Source organism: Cenococcum geophilum (assembly GCF_001692895.1).
Source record: "Cenococcum geophilum 1.58 unplaced genomic scaffold K441scaffold_9, whole genome shotgun sequence".
In the NCBI taxonomy this organism is placed as follows: Eukaryota; Fungi; Ascomycota; class Dothideomycetes; order Gloniales; family Gloniaceae; genus Cenococcum; species Cenococcum geophilum.
Window position 1 is genome coordinate 1,707,562 of NW_027137567.1, and position 20,343 is coordinate 1,727,904.

General features: G+C 47.7%; 6 protein-coding genes across 6 annotated transcripts; 4 read left to right on the forward strand and 2 right to left on the reverse strand.

Annotated features, from left to right (window-relative positions):
- Positions 1 to 1,068: 1,068 nt before the first annotated feature.
- Positions 1,069 to 4,555, forward strand: K441DRAFT_694122 (uncharacterized protein). The gene is made up of 4 exons (XM_067652700.1): positions 1,069 to 1,297; positions 1,350 to 2,761; positions 2,810 to 3,357; positions 3,417 to 4,555. Exons 1-4 carry the CDS (start codon positions 1,145 to 1,147, stop codon positions 4,208 to 4,210), a joined length of 2,907 nt encoding a protein of 968 aa, XP_067507057.1. The 5' UTR covers positions 1,069 to 1,144; the 3' UTR covers positions 4,211 to 4,555.
- A 2,688-nt stretch (positions 4,556 to 7,243) lies between these two features.
- Positions 7,244 to 9,507, reverse strand: K441DRAFT_364913 (uncharacterized protein). The gene is made up of 4 exons (XM_067641410.1): positions 9,449 to 9,507; positions 7,579 to 9,377; positions 7,430 to 7,517; positions 7,244 to 7,363 (listed from the first exon to the last, which is right to left on the reverse strand). The coding sequence occupies exon 2, from the start codon at positions 9,298 to 9,300 to the stop codon at positions 7,606 to 7,608; it is 1,695 nt and encodes a 564-aa protein (XP_067507058.1). The 5' UTR covers positions 9,301 to 9,377; positions 9,449 to 9,507; the 3' UTR covers positions 7,244 to 7,363; positions 7,430 to 7,517; positions 7,579 to 7,605.
- Positions 9,508 to 10,270: 763 nt separating this feature from the next.
- Positions 10,271 to 11,718, forward strand: K441DRAFT_703774 (mitochondrial carrier; the record flags this gene model as incomplete). The annotated part of the gene is made up of 4 exons (XM_067653495.1): positions 10,271 to 10,550; positions 10,604 to 10,793; positions 10,844 to 11,183; positions 11,268 to 11,718. The coding sequence occupies exons 1-4, from the start codon at positions 10,518 to 10,520 to the stop codon at positions 11,716 to 11,718; spliced, it is 1,014 nt and encodes a 337-aa protein (XP_067507059.1). The 5' UTR covers positions 10,271 to 10,517.
- Positions 11,719 to 12,080: 362 nt separating this feature from the next.
- Positions 12,081 to 14,484, reverse strand: K441DRAFT_703775 (uncharacterized protein; the record flags this gene model as incomplete). The annotated part of the gene is made up of 4 exons (XM_067653496.1): positions 12,081 to 13,286; positions 13,509 to 13,968; positions 14,030 to 14,333; positions 14,393 to 14,484. 4 exons carry the CDS (start codon positions 14,482 to 14,484, stop codon positions 12,442 to 12,444), a joined length of 1,701 nt encoding a protein of 566 aa, XP_067507060.1. The 3' UTR covers positions 12,081 to 12,441.
- A 1,356-nt stretch (positions 14,485 to 15,840) lies between these two features.
- Positions 15,841 to 17,965, forward strand: K441DRAFT_365005 (uncharacterized protein). Its single transcript, XM_067641411.1, has 2 exons — positions 15,841 to 17,350; positions 17,409 to 17,965. Exons 1-2 carry the CDS (start codon positions 16,044 to 16,046, stop codon positions 17,575 to 17,577), a joined length of 1,476 nt encoding a protein of 491 aa, XP_067507061.1. The 5' UTR covers positions 15,841 to 16,043; the 3' UTR covers positions 17,578 to 17,965.
- A 1,266-nt stretch (positions 17,966 to 19,231) lies between these two features.
- On the forward strand, positions 19,232 to 19,884 carry K441DRAFT_546672 (uncharacterized protein; the record flags this gene model as incomplete). The annotated part of the gene is made up of 3 exons (XM_067642877.1): positions 19,232 to 19,387; positions 19,443 to 19,496; positions 19,546 to 19,884. The coding sequence occupies 3 exons, from the start codon at positions 19,232 to 19,234 to the stop codon at positions 19,882 to 19,884; spliced, it is 549 nt and encodes a 182-aa protein (XP_067507062.1).
- Positions 19,885 to 20,343: the final 459 nt, after the last annotated feature.

Consider the following 20,343-nt stretch of genomic DNA (forward strand, 5'->3'; position numbering starts at 1 on the left):
AATATCTTAAAATCTCTTTAGTATATCGTATAATAATATTAATTGCTTTTACTAATTTAAGCAGAAAGAAAACTAATAGCTTAAAAATTAAATTAAATATATAAAGGCTAAGTTTAACTTCTATACTTTAAAGCTAGATTAATTACCTTACTATACTGCGGCTTATATTCTTTATTTAGAATATTATATAACCTGGCTTAAGGATATAGATAATAATCCTATTAATCTATATATCGCCTATAAACTTAAAGTCTAGAGCCTTTAGGAGAAATTCCACTAAGAGAATTAATTCTTCTCTTAATTATATAATAGCCTTTAGAAACCAGCTAATTTTTTAAGTAATTAGGCCTAGCCTCTAAATTAGTTTAAGAAACTTTATTAAAATATAAAGTAGAAACACACGCGACCTTAAAGTTAAGATAAATTTAATAATTACTATAATAAAGCAGCGTTATACAACATTAAGATGCCTATATTAGAGTAGTGGTTATAGGATATATAGTAAAAATAATAGCCACAGCTTTCGCGCTAGGCAATTAAGATTCTATTAATCCCATTAATAAGTAATAAGCTAGAAAGAATCTTTTTAGGAGGTTATTATACGGTTACTTAGAATAAGACGTTAATAATGGTAGTAATATTAGAGTAATTAGAATGCGGAAGAGATTAGAAAAAGGAAGACCTACTTTAAGATAATTTTTAGGAGGACGTTATATGATATTATAGGAAAGGATGCAGCTTAGAATAGGAGAAATTTTAAGGAGTAGTTATATGAGAAGAAAGGGCACAAAGGAGATAATATAATATTAATTGGATTTTCCGCCACCCTAATCGTATAATAGGATTTTTTTTTAATTTTTTAATTTTTTATTTGATAAAAAGCTTTTTCTATAAAGTAATAAGGCTCTATTATAATATAAGGCTGCGTAGGGCTGGTTATTTTGAATTTTGACCCAATATTGGCAATATTATATTGCCGATATATTGCCGATAACCGATATCTTATCGGTTCGTAATGGTTCGTATCGGTGCCAGCTCTGCTGATTTATGAGATAATGACACCGAACGCGTCGAAACACGCATCAGGACCCCCCATAAACCATGAGAGCTCAACATCTCCTTTTCCTTTATATGTTAAGCTACTATGTCCAATTCTAGACTTGTCAATTTGTCTAAACCCTTGGGACTGCCTTTAAAGCGCGATAATACCTACGAGAGTCCGAAACCTCCAATACTCAAGCGAAAAAGAGACACTACAATCGACCCACAATCGTTCCCAAAACCGTTCGTGATACGAGTAAGCTAAATTGAGATGCGTATTAGTAGACAATTGCTAATCTCCAAGCCAGCCTTGCCCCAAATCTCTTTACGAGAAACCCTCCACATTCACGCCTATCCACCTAATCCCACGATCCCAATTACCTCTAACATATCTTGACCTCACTGCAAGCTCGTCAGATTTTCCGTCCAGCCGCCTCTTTTCTGCACATATCGAAATACTAGAGCGAGACAATGGACCTGAAAACGGAGCTGAGTCACCGAAAGTGCTCGTTGCACGATATGAGACTGATAAGTCTATGTACGCCGTTGAACGCGTTCAGAAAGACATATATGGATTATGCAAGCTTGCAAGCTGGCTGAAAGAAAGAGATATCTCTAATTTGTATATGTCCTCTCAAAACTATACTGTTACGACCCTTCAGCGAAATCTCGTCTCTCAAAATGCCAGAGAATGGTGGCACCAGGCAGCGTTAGACGGTAATGGAATTCCAGAGCCGGATAAACAGCCGCCGAAACGTCTTCGAGTATCAATGTTGCGCCCTACAAATGTCCAATCAGTTCCTACACTGTCCGTAGATCAGGAGCATCCCAGCACAGGAACTTTGCCAGAGGAAACGCAAGATATCCCTAGGGAACATGCACCAATACCCGCCGAAGAACCGCTCTCAGGACCGCAAATCTGCGAAAATCTCGTCAACCAGTATCTCGAGGCGCTGTATTTATCCAAAACTTCACTAGCATACTTCGCTAAAGGTCCTATATCTCGAGTTCGTGCTGCTTTTAAATACACTGAGACAACTTGCCTTTCAGTATACGAGCTTACTTCCTTCCTTCGATCCATACTACTTGCTCACTCATCCATGGACAAAAAATACAGAGAGAAGCTCCCTAAAATAGTTAAAGCTGTACCACCGAGGTCCATGTCAGATGATGAGGTCTGTGACAAGATTAGCTCCGCAAAAACAAAGAAAGGGAAAGCGAGAAAGATAAAGCTTAGTAAAGATGGGATGTATCCTTATGAGGAACAGTATGTAAGGAAATGGTGGCTATCGGACATCTCAATTCCCCAAAGGTACGGAGAAGAGACAGGCGAAGAGCGCCTCAAAAGGCGAATTGGCGACTTGCGAATACGCGAAACGCTGGCGCAGCTCATTCTTATGCTAGAGATATTGGCGTTGGAAGCTTTGCCAGCGTACAAGGTACCTCAGCCGGAGCATGATGGAAAGCATGATGAGAGCCAGGCGCGGAAAGATCCTGAAGCAAAATCTAAGAAGAGGAAACCAAAGAAGCTCCAGGATATAAAGCTACTTATTGACTTACTGCTGGACAAGTTGTGTATTTGGCAGTCGGTGGAACAAGATGAAAGTGTTTTCTTTCAAGCGAAGCCATCAAATCATGGCGAAGCGCTAGACACCAACTCAACTAAAGCGGCTAACGGCGATCGGCTACGGAACTTTTGTATAGAAGTGATCATTCCCTTGTAAGCTCTTTCTCTCTAAGTAGCCTGCAGATGCTTACAAATTTATAGCTACATGAGCAGGCTCCCAGAACAAGCTGCTTCGATCAACAAAAAGCTTGGTGGCCCCGTCGCTACATCGCCTGCAAAGCGGAAAGTGACTAAACCCCCCATAGCCTCCCGAAAATCAGGGGAGCCAGGAGAACCCGATTCCAAGAAATCCCGTCGAACTTTGGGAAGGACTTCTACCGACACAACAAAGCAGACTTCTCAACAACCCACGCCTTCATTTCACCGCTCTGCTACCGACCCAGCTCTCATCCCTGGCTTAAAGCGCGAAGGCAGTGAGGTGCCTCTTTCAGCAATTCCATTCCAGCGCAGTCCATCCACAGCCTCTAACAGGCAGGCTCTATCGCAGTTTAAACGCTTAAGCCAGCGAGAGGTTGATTTTAGTACAAAATCAGCGGCTACTGAAGCCAAGCTCAAGCGGAAAAAGAGAGTCGAGGATGAATTGAAGGAGGCTATCTCAACATTGAAAAAGCCCAATCGCGGAGCAGCGGTTGGTGGGTATGTTGATGAAGTCGAGAGAAGGGGCTTAGGGATAGTTGGTCGATTGAAAAGTAAGTTAATACCCTACAATGAACGGTACGCGACACTAATCTTCAACGTAAATCTACAGAAACAGCAAACCCCAATCGCAAGGCTTTACAGACTGTCCAAGTGACTGCAACTCCCAAGCGCGTAAGAAGGTCAAAAGATATTGGACAGGAAACACCTATCCATCATTACACTCCTTTCATTAGAGCAGGACAGGGAGACCTCGTGCCACCGTCCAGCAACTTCCGTGTCCCGTCTTCAGCTGTCCAGCCTCCACCGTCTTTTGTTCCAGGAACCGACCCTTGCAGTACCTCACGGCTAAGAAATGGTCAAGGCGTGGCAGAAACCCCATCTAGAGGATCTGGGAAGACTGCTTCCTTTTGTACAGACGCTGGTCAGCTAGAGAAACTCACGGAAGCCGGCACGCATCGCCACTTTTCTCTCTTAGGCCGTAGTACCTGCTCGTCACTTTCTGAAGAAACCAGTGCGGATACAACAATCTTCCAAACACCTTCGAAACCGCGAGCTCGTAGGTTAGATACAGATACACAGGGCATCAAATCTTCTACTATCTTTGCAACACCAGTAAAGATGGGGACCTCTACAGTTGTAGCAGCCATTACTGGTGTCAAATCTCCCCCTATTTTTGATACTCGTGTCAAAGCTACCGCTTCTGTTACTACCTCAACTTTCACAATTGGCGCCAAATCTCCTGGAGCCAATATATTCACTACGCTAGTTAAACCGGCTAGTACAGGAGCAACTACTGTCACTGCAACGCTGATAACTTCTACTTCGGACGACTCGCAAGGAAAAAGGGAGGAAAAATCGATTTATGATGCATTAGGATGGGATGATACCGACGATATTTCATGAGCTTTGTTGGTGTTTCTGAGGTATGGCCTTTGCATTTGCATTAGATCAGGTGTTAAAGACAACGGATCGATTATAAGAGGAGCATTGCGCCGGCGTTTGATCAGCTCGAGATGGTATTCTGGGGAAGGCAACTCATAGGATATTGCAAATGTGACTCTCTCTAGGTCGCTGCCGTTGCGTTCCACCGGGACCCGTGAATTCTTCTGCCTAAGCGGAACAGAAACGCTACACTTCTATCATGGTGTTCATAGTGTAAAACAGCTATGCAATGATTTCCAAATCATAAATAAGAGAAAATGACAGGAAGGGGAAAATACATTTCACACGCATCGATCAAAGAAGGCGCACTATCTGCTCATCGATATCGTGTCGATCCATGATCTCGCCGTTCATAATGCCGTGAATACAGCAACACCCGACAAGAGTAGCAAATCGCTGCCGAATTCTTCAGGAGGTATACCTCAGGTCGCTGACCTAAGTGACGAAGTACGAACGGTATTGAACCTCCACGGAGCATAAATACCAAATCACCAGGACGGGTCGTCAAAGGACCCATTCCCATCACCTTCGTCAGTGACAAAAAATTGGGTCTTACGAATTGCTGTAATTTTATGACTATAGCGGTAAAAGTTTTCCAACCTAAACTTGAAGTGGCTTGGCTGATCATCAGAATGTTTGCCTGCTTGACAAATTTCCGGATAGTCAGAGTATAGGATAATGGCGGATCTAAGCCCTGCAATATTATCAGGACGGGCACGACGTAGCCTTTGGTCGACCAGGGCGCCCATCGTTAAAGTGTACTAAAGGTCTTCTGAATCAATTTCTCGATGTGCAAGACGAGCGGATTTTGCAATCTTGAAAAGCTCGTCCCCCTCTTCAAGCTTCTCGCCAGTGGAGACAATAATATCTACCTTGAATCCAGTGACTGTGAGTACTCCATTTTTGCATCGCATCACGTTGAGCTCAGAGTGTTTAGAAGCCGCAAAAAAAACCCACAAATGTCTGTTATATTTGAAGTCCGATGCCTTGGACATGTAAGGAATCCGTGATGGGTGCTCTTGAGCCGGCGTGCCTGGACTCTCAGTCTTCAGATATAGCGGATCCAATGTTCCTGTGTTCTGGATGATTACCAGCGCGGCCCGGCAAAACACCTCAGCAACTGGCAGGGAGTAATCCGGAACTATTGGATTCGCGCCGGCCCAGCTATTCACTAAACCTAGAACGCCATATATCCTATCAGGAAGCTCACTAGTTTCTCGGAATCTTGCTTGGTATAGGACGTCCCACAAATGAGTAGGCTTAAATTCGCCATCACAAACGTAATCCGGACGGAGAGTGAAAATAACGCATGCAAAGTCGGAAATTTCACGCAGAGCGTAGATTTCTCTAGTGAAATACTTGAACTACTTTATGCAGCAGGGCAAGCGACTGTAATGACGTTTGAACGTGAAGGCGGCCCTCAAATAAGTCTCGAGAGGCTCCAGAAAAGCTCCGCACATTACCGTTGCTTTTGGCGCCAGGACTGCTTCCTAAAGCGTCCACATTCTCTTCCACCAAGGTTGGCACAAGTGGTTAACCTACCTTTGGAGGACAGCATGCCAGGATGGCGAGAACTCCAGTTTTGAGTCTGAGCCGACTTGGTAAAAGGGCAATTCATACAGATACCGATCGTCTGCCAACATATGAAGTGCCTCGCATGCTCTAGATAGGCCGTTCGCTCTAGAATTCTGGGACAGAGGCATAGGGAAAGTCGAGGGAAATGGAAGTCTATTTTCTTCCAGAAATACGTCCAATTTCTCAAGGCCAACCTAGCCTAGGCGATCCGGCCTACTTGAGATATTCTGCATCTTGGTAATATAATAGTCCGTGAAATCGCAGTTCCGCTTCCTCTTTACCGATCTAGATCAGCGCCTCCTGAGTCAAGCGGTATATGTCACCCATCATACCAACCTGCTGGGATCGCTCCACACCATCTTCTTGGTTGGTGCAAAGAGCATCAATCCATATCATGATGCCGGTTCAACAATCTCCCTAAGGCGGCGGAGGGCAGACTCCAGGGAGATAATCGCCTGTCTCCTAACGCCATTGATGATAATCGGTCCCGTGAGGTTTGGATCACCCCACGCGTACGAAAGAGCGTAGTACTTTGGTCAACTGTCAAGAGCTGCAACTGTAAGTTTGCAACTTATTTCATCGTTCCAATTCCCTGGCAAAATAGAAATCAGTCGGGTTTCACGTCGCCCACTGTCGAGGTCGGTGTAGATTTCGTGGGTCTGTCCAGCCGGCACATCTTTGGATACGATCAATTCCTGTGGTTCCATCGAGACTGATTCTGGTGTTTGGATGAATGATTGCGACAATATAAGATCACTTGAGAAGATTGAACAAAACGACCCATAGCGGTAAGTTAAGAGTAACGAGGAATTGTTGATAACGCTAATATTCGAAATACCAATAAATAATAACGGGGCGCAGTGAGGAAACGATAGCCAGAGTATCTGGCACTCTGCGTCGTAGTGAAAGTTGAGACGATTCCAGCCTCGACGTCCCTATCAGCCATCAGCCTCGTCACGTGAAGAGGGGTGTGTAAGGTAGCCATGGTTTGCATGACATGGTCTTACAAAACTGTAGTTTTTACACACTTTATCATCAATATATATAGTTAGCTTTTGGCGTAGCGGAATACCTTCGAAAGTAAATGATATTGACTGCCTAGCTGCTGTAGTGGACCTCATTGAAACAACTGGCCCGTCGTACTGAAATAGTAATATCATTCTGCTACCAGGGGTTCCGAACATATATGGCCAAACTATACCTGGGTTGTCACTTACTGTAATATAAGTGGTGGGTCTGCTCCTAATCCAGCCTAGCTGGCAGTGACGTTAGGTTACCAAATTCAGAGTTACAACCATCATGTACTTGTCATCGACATCCTTACATCAGAATCATAAGAATGGAGAGTTAAGGAATGGTTGCTAAGAGAAACATTCTATTCATAACCTCGTCAATTCATTAAGTTTAGTAGAAGAAATAAATAAAACAGAGCCCAATTTCCTCATCCCACCCCCTCACTTTCCATGCAAAAGTCGTTTAGCACTTTGAGTTTATTATAATCGCCATAACCAAAAGCTCTTAGAGAAACACATGGGTTCGCTGCTACAACAGTCCTTGATCAGTTGCCGACTCTCATAACCGCTCCAACTCGTCGTAAAACCTTACAAAGGGAAGAAGAGTCAACAAAAAAAACAGTCCTCTCAAATATAAGCGTGCCACAAGTGGATCCGTTAGTATCCAGCTTGAGGTATAACTAACCAAGCAGGCATCATATCAACTCCTGAATCTGATAAATGGAACGACAAAGTGCGCACCAAGAGCCAGATATCAAACAAAACAGTTTAATATCTTGCTGGGGGGGCCCCAATTGGCGGCGGGGGAACGCCGGCCGAGTAAGGGTTCGCGTCCGCATATGTAGGATACGGTTGAGCTACATGGTACGCAGAATACTGGTTAGCCAAGCCATTCATTCCAAAAGCATTCTGCCGGGCCTCTCTCTCGCGCCTTTCGCGTTGCTTTCTACGTTTTCGTCGCTTCGCTTCTAATTCATGGACAACATGACGCTGCTCGTTCATTTCTTTCCACTCAGAGAACGCGCTCTTGATGCCTAGCGCGGCGATGCCAACGGCTGCCGCGTCCTGAAGCATATTCTTCGACTTGCGCTTACGCGCTTCCTCGGGCGACATCTCACCCTCTCCTACAAGCCTACGCCTCTTTTCCGACGCTACCATAGACGAATAGACACCGTGCGCGGCGTGAATGGTCGCAACAGTAGCCAACCCGGCAGTAATGAGTTCCTTACCTCGTAACTTCTTGCGCCTATTTTCCATATCCGTCGTTGATTCCGAGTCTATACTGCTATCCCTCTTCTTGTCTCCACTGCGGTTCCTACCGCCTCGTGGTCCATCGTTGTAGTCGTCACCACTTCGATTCTTAGTGTAGTTGCGTCCACGTGAGGGCACATAACTATCTTCGCTTGAGACACTACGAGAGCGATCGCGCTTGGATCGTGACTTTGAGCGAACGCGGTCGTAAATGGCTTTACCGGCTGCAAGTACGGCGCCAGCGCCAGCAACATCTCTAAGAGTATTGCCTCCGCCTCCACGCCCACGGGACTGAGAGCGTTTGCGGCCAAAGATAGATCCGGATCGTGAGCGACCACTTCGAGATCGGGATCGGGATCGAGATCGAGATCCGTCTCGGCCTCGAGATTGTGAGCGAGCTCCATTCGCGAGACGGGTGGCGATCAGGCCACCAATGGCGGATTCGGCAACATGACGCTTTGACTTGCGACTAGGATCCCTGTCTACAATACTGTCGATACCAGCGGCACCCAGGGCAGCAGTTGCAATGCGTTGGCCTTTTTCGCCAGTCCAGGGACCGGGTTCTTTGCGGCTACGGAAAGCTTCGACGGCTCCGGCAACAATTGCTGCCTTTGCAGCTTGTTCCCATTTCTTTTCTGTTTTGTGGCGACCACCGCCACGGCTCCTGCTCCGGTCGTGCTCGTCTGAACTGTAGCGGCGGTCGTACCGATCGCTGCCTCTGCGGTGACGTGACCTATCGCGGCTCCTGCTTCGGGAACGACGACCGGCGACAGCTCCGATAACGCTTCCAAGACCAAGGCCTTCGCCCAAGTCCTTTAGAGAATCAACGACGGACTTGCGGCGGTGGCGAGACTTGTCGAAGTCATCAGAATGGTAGCCACCGCGATCGTCATAACGGCCACGTTCACGGTCAGAGCGAGCATAGGCGTAATCAGACCGATCGTCGTAATCGCGACGACCGACTGAGCGGGCACGTTTTGGCTGATAGGCCTCGCGGTATCTGGTTTGACGATACTCTGCACCGGGAGGTGGGAAATCTCGAGGAATGTCTTCGATGCTGTCTTCGCGCGTACGGTAGACTAAGTCACGGACAGGCGCGCCCTTGGTTCCGCGCTCGACATACGTGGTCTCTGCAACATATTCGGGCTCTCTCTCACGGGTGCGACGCGACCCGTGTCGTCGAGGGCGGTCATCGTAGCCGTATTCAGACATGATTGTGGTTTAGCCCTGGTGACGGGTGAAAGAGGTAGTAATTCGAGGTAGTTTCGGGGCAGTCGGATTCGCTCGATCTAAATAAAATTACGATGGTTAGCATCATGTTGAGGTCAGTAGATCGAATAGCACAAAAATTAAAACATACGGTTTATTCGATGAGGTAGGGCGGAGTAGCTTCGCGCGCTGACGAAGTGGGTAGGTCAACGAAGAATGATGGTGGAGCGAAAGACGAAACGAAGTGATAAAAGGGGGGATGTGGAGGGCTGGTAGAGGACACGAGAGGGTATTTAATCAGTGCAGGAAAGAGGCTGACACCGGTGAATAGGGAGAACTCGGCACAGCTATGAGGCTGGTGAGTAAGTGCGTTTAGAAGTGGTGGTTGCCGGAAAGGCAACGAGGAGGGCCTTGAGTTTTGCGGGGCGTGTCTGCTGGGGTGATGTCATGCGCAAGTTGGCAAGCAAGCATGCGAGGTGCTCCTCTGAATTATGCCAAACTCGAGGAGCGAATGATAGGTACCAGAATAGACGGTCTAGCGGTGAAAATCCAACCCCTGACGTATGACGCTCTCTTTCTCTTCCTCGTCTGTCGCAGCTCCCGCCGTAAGCCCCGCGTGCCGTGCCACAGTTCACTTAGCCGTGCGAGCTGAGGGGACTCCGCCTCGACAGCCCCATCAGTGACTCAACCGTTATTGGCTGCCGGTAAGGATCCGGTCAATCCTCTCCGCTGACCACTGCTTCTCGAAGAAGTGTTCAGTCTTCTAGACACATTTTCGAACACGTGCAAACAATCCAATGTCAACCTGTTATCCCACCTGTCCACTCTGCTCTGCGGCCAGATTTCAACCCATCCCACTCCCGTTGCCGGGATCCCCTGATTGATTGTGCCAACTCATCGATTTGACGTGTTGAAATGATGACGAAGCAATCTGCCCAAGATCCAATTGAAAGTCACAAGTATTGCACATTGTCCAATAAGCCAAAGCTCCTGTAGGAGAACAGGATGCCAAGGCAGTGTAGGAGCTCTATTCGCTCTTGGGAGTACTCTCCTGTCACCTTATTGTTAGATGTACGTCTCCAAACCCTGCCCCAAAACTGCCCGTGCACGTGGGGTGTTGACAGACCCATGAGCTATGACGTTACGTCCCTTATTGATTACACTTTCTAACACCCGAACCTGCACATGAAACTATCACCCCTCGTTCACGTTTGTCCCCTATGTCGGGCAACACAAATACCGACATCCTTCTAGTAGGTCCTTAATTCCTCAATAACAGACCAATTGCGCTAAATCAAACTCGCAGGCCGGCGCCATCGCAACATTCACCGTCGACCTCCTAGCATACCCTCTTGATACTCTCAAGACGCGCATTCAATCTCCAGACTACACGCGCCCATATACCAATGCCGCAACAAAAGCAGTCAACAAGCCCGCGCTATTCCGTGGCCTCTATCAAGGCGTGGGCAGCGCCATAATAGCGACGTTACCATCATGTATACCCCATACTCTATTCATATATCCGGCCCAATCCTAATCACCCCAGCAGGAGTATTCTTCACTACATACGAACGGACCAAGTCGCTCCTTACCCACATCAATCCAGCCACCTCTTCGTCACCCAATGGCCTCATACCTCTCCCCATCCTTCATGCCGCGGCCTCTTCAACCGCCGAACTGGTCTCCTGCGCCATCCTCACCCCAGCTGAGGTAATCAAACAAAATGCGCAAATGGTCGACACCACCCCCTCCTCCACATCATCCACACTCGCCCCAGAGACCAATGCGACCCTGCAAACCCTCGCCAAATTCCGCTCCAACCCGTCCGCCCTCTGGCGCGGCTACACCGCACTCGCGGGACGTAACCTACCCTTCACAGCACTGCAGTCCCGATATTCAAGCGGCTGAAAGAAGCCACAAAGACACACCGGGAGAGGGGAGGCGTGAGAACAGGGACGTTGGCAGAAAAGCGGGCTGGTTACGGTGGCGAGTGCCAGCACCGCTGGCGCCATCGCCACCGTCACAGCGACGCCTGCGGATATGGTGAAAACGCGGGTCATGCTCGCAGCGGCTGAGAATGCCGCTTCGGAGGCGAGCGCCAGCAAGCCTGAGAAAAGCGGGTCGAATGGTTTAGTCGATGCGTTTGGGAAGACTGTCAAGAGCGGGAAGGAGGGTGTGGCGAGTGCGGCTACCGCACTGAGCCCGCTGGCGTCATTTGGGAAGAAATGGAGGAAGAGCGCAATCGCGATCGGGCGTGAGATCGTTGCTGAAAAAGGCGTTAAGGGACTGTGGCGGGGCGGCGCATTGAGGGGAGTGTGGACGATGTTGGGGAGTGGGTTATATCTAGGGGTGTACGAAAGCGAGAGAATATATCTAGCGGGAAGGAGAGGAGAGAACGTGAAGGAAGAGGATCTGTTCTAGGAGTCTATTCTCAAGAGAGGTTTCTAGAAGCATTGCGGGAGTCAATATAAGAGGAATTCTCAACTATCGGATTGTGTAATAGATAACCTCACGAAATCTGCATTATTCTTCTAGTACTCAGATATGCGTCTCCATTAAACTTGAACTAGCCCTCATCCAGTTCTATCTTAAGCCATGGCTCGACCAGGTCAGGCGTCGAGGCAATCTATCCCCTTTCCGCATGCTGGAACAGCTTTGTGGTGCCTCGTCTCTACATCCACCCTCCCTACAGATGCGCGAGAATGGATATAGCAAGTGTCCTGGCCTAGGAACTCGGTACAACTCTTCCGACCGAAGAAAATATCCTCGGTATTAGCAATGTACCGCTCTGCCGCTTTGAAGTTACGTTTTCCAGAGTGGAATAATAGATTACTTCTAGAGCAACTAGGAATAAAATAGGTCAGTCCATCAGCTGCAAGAGAGTACGTGCCCACAATACCAACATTGGATTGCCATATTAGCATATCCCCTAGATATGCTTGCAATGTTACCCAGCTTTCGTGACCGCGAAAACTTCCATACCAACAAAGCGTGATGTACAATAGTTTAGTCTAGCTTCCAGAGATAAACCTTCAGGAATGCGCGGCTCCGAAATCTAAGGGCCTGGATGTCACTCCAAGACTTTGTCCTTTACCATAGCGCCGTTCACACAGAATTCAATGCGGACATAACCGCAAGATGGTGTCAAAATTTCGGTTGCAGGTGCTGCCACCCTGGACGTTTCCCTCTAGTACGAGTCATCGGTCGTCTCAGGCGCGGTGGAACTGGCGGTGGCCGCCGGAGCGAAGATACAATCCGATTCTGCTTTGTCGACGTACTCCGCAATTCTGGGAGAGTGGTGCCATAGCTTATGACGAGGATCTTAAGCATGCTTCCAGAGCTTTCGGCATGGTCGACAAGCCTTTGGAAAAGCTCGAGGAAACTTCTAGCCCATTCTATATCACGTCGGTGCATCTGGAAAAGGTCTTCTGTTTCGATAACAATAAAGCATTTCGATAGCTTTGAGAAGATCATAGAGAGCAGACAAGCCCACTCAGACTCTGTGTGGTCGGTCTGAAACTTGGCAATGTTCATCTGATCTAGGTGATTGGAAAGTAGGCTTTGATCGTACCGGAGAGCCTGGAAGATAAGGGACTTGAGAAGATCTTTCATTGAGGTCGTGCTATTATGAGACCTGAGTTGGGAGAGGCTCCAGATAACGCCGTACGGGGTTGGCAGAAGTAGGTCGATGACATCTGCCGCAAACCCTTTAGCCTTTGCTTCGGCACGTGGCCCGACTCTAACAACAAAAAGAGATGATCCTTCTCCTGATACCCAGCAGCTGAGACTGCGGAGGAGACTTGCTGAATCTTTGATTGGAGTGCTCAATGAGCGACCTCGTTTGGCTAGTGATTGGGCTCTTTGCAACATTTCTTCTGGGCATCGCTTCGGTGTCAAAACATCTAATATTTTGGAGAATTGGATGTCGCAGATGCGCGGCTTCATGTCGCTAACATCTATGTGAATGCTTTCCGTAATGGCTTTATGACCTACGTAATGTTTAGCATGCCAGTCCAAGATTTCGAGAAAGGAGAGCTAGTGTAGCACCAAAAGCCGTCAGACCTGAGATGGTTTTGGCATTTCAAGTAGAGCGTATTGCTCAATGAGGGTCTTCGATAAAGGTGCCCAACATATATTCTACTTGGCTTGACAAAACCAACAATTGGCAAACGACCTTTGTGGCCTTGGTACTCTATTGGTAGGCGGCTTACTTGTGGCAACTTGTAGGACTTGGCTAGCAGAGCTGTCGATCTTGTTCTGTATCTCTTTCAACTGCAGCTGCATCCCATGAAGCTTCTTATCCCTTTCTTGCAATTGCCGATTCTGCATCTGGATGGTAATGTGGATATCCCGAATCTCAGCTCGACTACCAGCATTCGATATATCGTTGATAGTCTGTGAACAAAGCCTAATTTGTTCAACAGTGTCTTTGTAATCGAGATCAAATGGCTTGAAAATAGAGGAGAATGCCCTTCCAGCGGGGCCCATGGTGTACCACCTAACAGCTTGCTGGAAGAACAACAGAATGTGCGCGTATAGCCTTGCTATTGCCTCTCTCATGTTATCTGTCTGATACAGCTCAGCGCTTAACTTTGTTTGCTGTAAGGCCTCGCCGATTTTGGCGAGAGCTTGGGAGAGCTGAGAGACGAGGGTGGCATGATTGAGGATTCCCTGCATCAAGAGATATCAGCTCTTGTAAAATAAAATAGCAAAGAAATGATACCGGCCTTACTGTGAGAACAAGCTTGACGGTCCCCCAAGCCAATGCTACATATTCGGGATGATGCTGGGCCAGCATGTCTAAAACCTTTCCATAGTACATGGTTGTTGCCGAGAATCTTCGGAGCCAACATCGCACACCTTTCCCTTTATTTGGTGATTCCCTGTATTTCACTTCCGCTTTCTCAACTATGTCGCGGACATCATGGATAGAGGTGCCGGCCTGGAGTAATTGGTGCGCCTTGTCATTTCCTCGGAGCTCCTTCTTGAGGTACTCAATTGCATCATCGTAGGCTTCTTGTGCGATATCTCTCGGCCTGAATGCAGTTAACAGCAAACCTAGTGTGCCTGACGTTTCAAGCTCAACGTATCGTACCCTGGCCCAGAAACTGGTCTATAACTTGCAGTAATGCTGCCCTGTAATACGAGAGCGGGTATTCCGTCTATAGATTTTGTATTGGTGCTCATAGCTCAACCAACACTCATGGAACAATAAAATCTAAGAAATAGATGCCCCCTTTAAATCGAATGAAGAGTCCATGAGGAATGGGTTGAGGTCTAGCGTGGAGGTTCCTTGATTACCTTCTTCAAAGTGAACTATGTCTGCAACTTCAAAAAGCGCCTAGGAAACTATGGAGCCGAGGCTACTCAGCGTGGAGTATTCGACATGAGCTAATGAGTACTACAAGGGGGCTACCTGAGCGGGCCAACTGCGCTCCCTGCTAGTTTTAGTGGCATTATAATGATATCCTATGAAAATAGTGTACACACGGCTATAACGCCACTAAAACTAGCAGGGAGCGCGGTTGGCCCGCTCAGGTTGCCCCCTTGTATGAAGGCCCTAGAGAGGAATACATAATTGGGGCTGTACAAAAATCCGCCTTGCCAGAGAGCTCGAGAGATTTTGGTTGGATCAATTGGCATCTGAAATTCGAGGGGCGTTGGCCACCGAACTGCACAGCCACCTTATAGTGACGAGACAAAGACCCATTCCACGGCCAGCTAAAATTCGTTGATTCAAACACACTGCTTTGTGTATACTTTTGGAACTTTCTTATTCCTTGCACTGGTAAAACTCGTTGTCAAAAAAGCTTAGCCAGTCAAGCAAGGTCCATCTAGGTGTGCGAATGCCAAGTGCTAGTCATAAATTTGTCGCAACAGCAACTGACGAATGTTTTTGACGAACAGTTCCGCGCTGTAATGCGCAGATAATGCCAATCAAACTCCTGGTTTTCCCGGAAACCAACCACAAATGGGCCGGTCTGGCACGCCAATGAATCCGCAAGGTTTTCAAACGGGCCTTACCCAGATTTCTAGCGACTTGAGTTTTGTGCAGGCTCCGCTCACTCAAGCAAATACTTCGGGACTCTTTCCTGGCGGCCGACGGCTTTGGCCTAACTTGCCTGTATATACAGAGGCTAGGCTTGCCTCACCTCTCACAGCAAGCCGGCGGATGTCTAATTACGAGTCGGACGACACTTATCCTCATTCGCCTGGCCTCAAAGCTGTACGTGTAAATGCAACCCCCTCCCCGTCGCCTCCGCCATTCATTCCACAGCAAATTATAGCGAGCCCTGAGAACGTCAGTCCCCACTCCTTGAAGAAACGAAAGAAACCTAATCGGCGCAACACCCGACCTAACCCAGGCGACATTGTCCTGATCAATTTTATGAACCCAAACCGACCTGATAATGAAAGGAAATTCGAGTCGAAATTACTAAAAAGCCGGAAAGAATGGGACGAGGAAGCTGCACGTATCAAGCATGAGGAAGAACTTTACGCTCGCTCTGCCGCTCCCACCACAAACAACTCCCGCGCCTCCTCCATCCGCCGTCCCTCCATCAACGGCGCCGTAAAAGTATTGTGTATAAAATACACAATCTCCGAGGATATGACAAAGGGCGAGCAAGCCCGAAACAAGGCTCTTCTCAGCGCTATTGCAGATCAACCAAGGGTTTTAGGGGGTAAAAGATCGAGTGTATTAGGCTTTGCACACGGCCGAACTAGCATAGAAGCACACCGTAACTATGGGGCGTTGCTGCTTAAAGATAGATCAGGTTTCTCTGTGTCATCTCGTAAGGATCTCCAAAAGAAGGCCTTATCGGATCACTTCAATCCGTATGTCACGTACATCCCTCCCACTAATGGGCAGTCTAGGGCCGTCATACCAGACTTATGGGAATAAATCTCCAAGTGGCATTACGGCGCCGGCTTCGGCCACAATCTCCGCTGGCACAGGCAGCCCCAGACTCCCATCTGGCCTGCAGTCGCCCATCTCCACTGTACCACGATCTTTGACATGGGGAAGCAGGACACCTGGACGGCGACTCTCGGTGCCATCAGGTGACAACCCGTTCCAAGGACCTCAAGGACCTAGCACATTCCCACAACCATATATTAGTCCTTTGCCGTCATCTACGTCGTCCATATTTTCTCAAAATAACAGTCTCTTCGCCAGTCCAACAAGTTCCATCTTCACTGAATCACGAAGAGACTCAAATGCGGCCGAGGCTGATTGGAGACGTCGCACCTGGCATCCCGGAACTTACACCAGCCTTGGTCCTCGGCCAGCTACGAGTAGTCTAAGTTATTATGAGACACAAGATGCTCCTTATCTATCATTTTCCTCTCAACCTGCTGCAAATCAAACTACTCGACTCCCCGGTATTGAGGGTTTCGATCATGCGACGCCTCCTCCATCACTCCCACACCCAAACCGACCTGATATTGCAAGACTTGTCAGCGAAAGAGCATTAAATTCAGACTCCGGTTCCGAGGCGGACGACGAGGAGAGGGAGGAGAGGGAGAGCGAGCCAGCTACATCGGATTCTATGCTTCAGGCCGGTCCTAACCTGGCCAGCCTGGACCTGGTTGGCACAGCTCAAGCAGCGCTTCAAGAAGGAGTAAAGACATGGGTACAGCTCAAAGAATGGACCAGTCGGAACCCTGCACTAGCACCGAATATCGATACTGGCGAGTTGCTGTTACCCCAAGCCATGCATGCACAGGACCTCCTGCTCCAACAGCAGAACATGAATGGCCAGAGGATCCCACCGCAATCTAACAACGCTGGCGCGGCTCCCAATGCTCAACCTGGAGGACAAGCTCCGCAAGCTCGAATGGTTTCGCAAACTGTTCCTCTGACACAGATGCAAGCTCGAAGTGAGCCACAGGTGTTACAGGGCATGCAACATGGTAGTGTAAAAAAGAGGAATGCTCAATTCCATATATCACTAGAGACAAGCCCCATTGATGTGCTTATCCAACCTTCCACAAATGATAATGAGATCAGGCAGCGTCAGCAGCGGAAACACCTTAGAAATGAGCAAGTTACGTACGTCAATCTCTTTGGTCTTTAGCTTTGTAGTCTCAGTTTACTGATCTCTGCGTAGCCATGATTCGCGGCAGCGAAAGAAGTATTACCAGGCACAAGCTGAAGGGTCGGGGTTCGCTTCAGAGAAGCCTTCAGTTCGTCTCGAGGCGTTTGGAGCACACAAAATTTCCCCAGTCTTCCAAGTTGTGCATCACATACACGATCTCGCAAGATATAACAAAAGATGAGGAGACTTACATGAAGTCCCGCCTCTGCACTATTCAAGATCGGCCTCTTATGCTAGCCGCGAGAAACATGGTTCTTTAGAACAAATATATGGTAAATCAGAACACAACTATGGCTGGGGGTCAGAGATTTAGGATGATTCTGTTTAATTTCTCGATTCCAATCTGGCCAGGTCTTCCTCGGATTAAAACGAATTCCTGACATCTTGGATATGTTTTAGTATTAATGATATAAATGATGCGAACGACCTCAAAGTCTTGATATTTCATTCAAGGGTTGTATTCTATACTGTCCTTCTTCCAAGCGCTCTACAGCAATTGGATAGAGCGATGAAGGGTTAAAAACATTTAAAAGGCCTCAATAGCTGTTCTGAATCGTACCAGAATACCTTGCTCGAGCGTTTCTGCTAGTGTCTCGAACCGGTATGTTGAGTACCTAAGCGAGCTGCAGAGGTAGGGCTATCACACCACGACATGATGTGTAGTGGCTGAGCAGGGCATCAGTCGGCGGGGGCTGTGTCGCAATTCCAACACAACTCACATCGTCACCTCTATCAAACAATCTCATGCGCTTTGGTGCCGCCCTATATCACCCAAGGGAGGTGTTTGTTTCACGATCCGTACTCGCAACGCGGTGACCGCCGCTCCATTCATGAGCATTTACGATCTACAACTGTTCAAGACCGCGGAACTTGGTTCGGCAGGTACCGAAAGACATCCAGCCGCTTCAGAGGCTACCAAGACTACTTGACCACGTGGTACCCAGCCGCAGCGCGAAATGATCATGCCCAGAAGACGCTCTTCTAATGCATATGATGTGAAGGATGTCGATGCAGCCCTGGAGTCACTTAATCCGGTTCGAGGAGCACAAAAAGCCGAGTCTAGCTTTTCCGTAATAGTCCGTACTCGTTTAGATGTTTTACCATCCGCTTCTCAGCACCAATTGCAGCGCAAAAGAACTTCAGAGGTGGACGTTGGGTTTGCCTTAGCAAGAGATGAGCACAAGAGAAAGAATCGTTGTATTGACCTTACCAGCCTAGCCCGAGTCTTGGGTAACCGTTCGTATAAAGATGATAGAGTACTGCTCAATCCTGGGAAAAGATCTAAGAACGACGACTTCCAGAAGCCATTTGCGACCAAGGCCTTATCTGAGATTTATGGTTCTCCGCTTCATAACAGTATCAAAGGCGAAATTCGACTGAGTGTTTCCAAAAATCCGTTAGGTGTCCCTGTAGTGCCGTCCCGTAATATCATAACAGATCTTGGTGGCGATAGAGAGGGGTATTATGATAATGGCTCAGGATATGTCAACCATGGCGCAGAGGCTGATAGACTTCTGGAAGTTGGTAACTTGTTAACTGTGAGAGGGACCCGTAACAGATTTCCCATAATGGAGAGGAATCCACCAGTAAAGGCTGAAGCGAACTCGCGTGTCCAACTAAGCCAAATATTTAACAACTTGAATTACCTAGAGGACTATAAGCAATCTAGCTCCGGAGAATCCAATAGTGGCATCATCTCTTTAACAGATGTGGACACCTTGGTAAAGGCCATCCGGGCCAAACCAAAACCAGCTCAGCAACGACAGCAGCAACCCAGTAAGGTACTGCCCCAGCAACAACCTGTTATTGGATATAAAGCACCTATTGCTTACGAAATGGTAAAGACAAGCAGAAACGCCCCAGAGAATACAAAAGGGAGCCATAAATTAAAGAGAAGATACCAGTGTAATATGCCAGACTGCTATAAGAGTTTCTACCAAAAGACACACCTCGAGATTCATACACGTGCACACACCGGAGTAAAACCTTTTGTGAGTTAATCAAAACCCTCTGCTTAGGACGAAAACGGTTAATATTATGGTTTAGCTATGTAAAGAGCCATCATGCGGCCAACGATTTTTGCAGTTTGGTAACCTAAAGGTCAGTCGTGTATGCGTTAACTCTTATCACTTTATCTCATTTCATCCAGACACATGAACGAAGACATACTAGAGGGCGACCATACAACTGCGACATCTGTGGCAAGGCTTTTGCTCAGCGTGGCAACGTCCGGGCGCATAAGATTATTCACCGGCAGATTAAACCTTTCACGCCCATCCGCCAGCACCTTCCAAGCGGAACTTACGAAACAGGCGCTGCCGGGATATTCAAGGAGACAAAGCCAGTATTGTACATAAAATACACAATCTCCGAGGATATGACTAAGGATGAGCGAGCCCGAAACAAGGCTCGTCTCAGCGCAATTGCAGATCGACCAAGGATTTTAGGGAGTAAAAGATCGAGTGTATTAGGCTTTGCACACGGCTGAACTAGCATAGGAGCATACCGTAACCATGCGACGTTGCTACTTAAAGATAGATCAGGTTTATTTGTGTCATCTCGTGAGGATCTCCAAGAAGGCCTTATCGGATAACCGCGATCCGTACGTCACATGATGGAATGGCGTATGAGAGTTGAGCTAAGTACATGTAGGGCTTCAGATATGCACGCCGCGTATAATAGCATCGTGATGGCAGGAACATTTCTTGCATTCAGTCTGTCAGTCTCGTACTACTCATCCTCCTACCTGGAGGCGAATTTCATGAAGGACTTCACATGCTGTAGTCTCACGCTCGACTCCTTACACGACCTTCTCCAGCATTTCGAAGAGAGACATGCTCACGATATGGGAAACAAGCTCTCCCATTCCGATGATGCCAACATTATGAGGAGACTCGAGGCGTGAAACGGGTATGCGAGAGGCGACCCAGCCAACCGGATCTGCTCT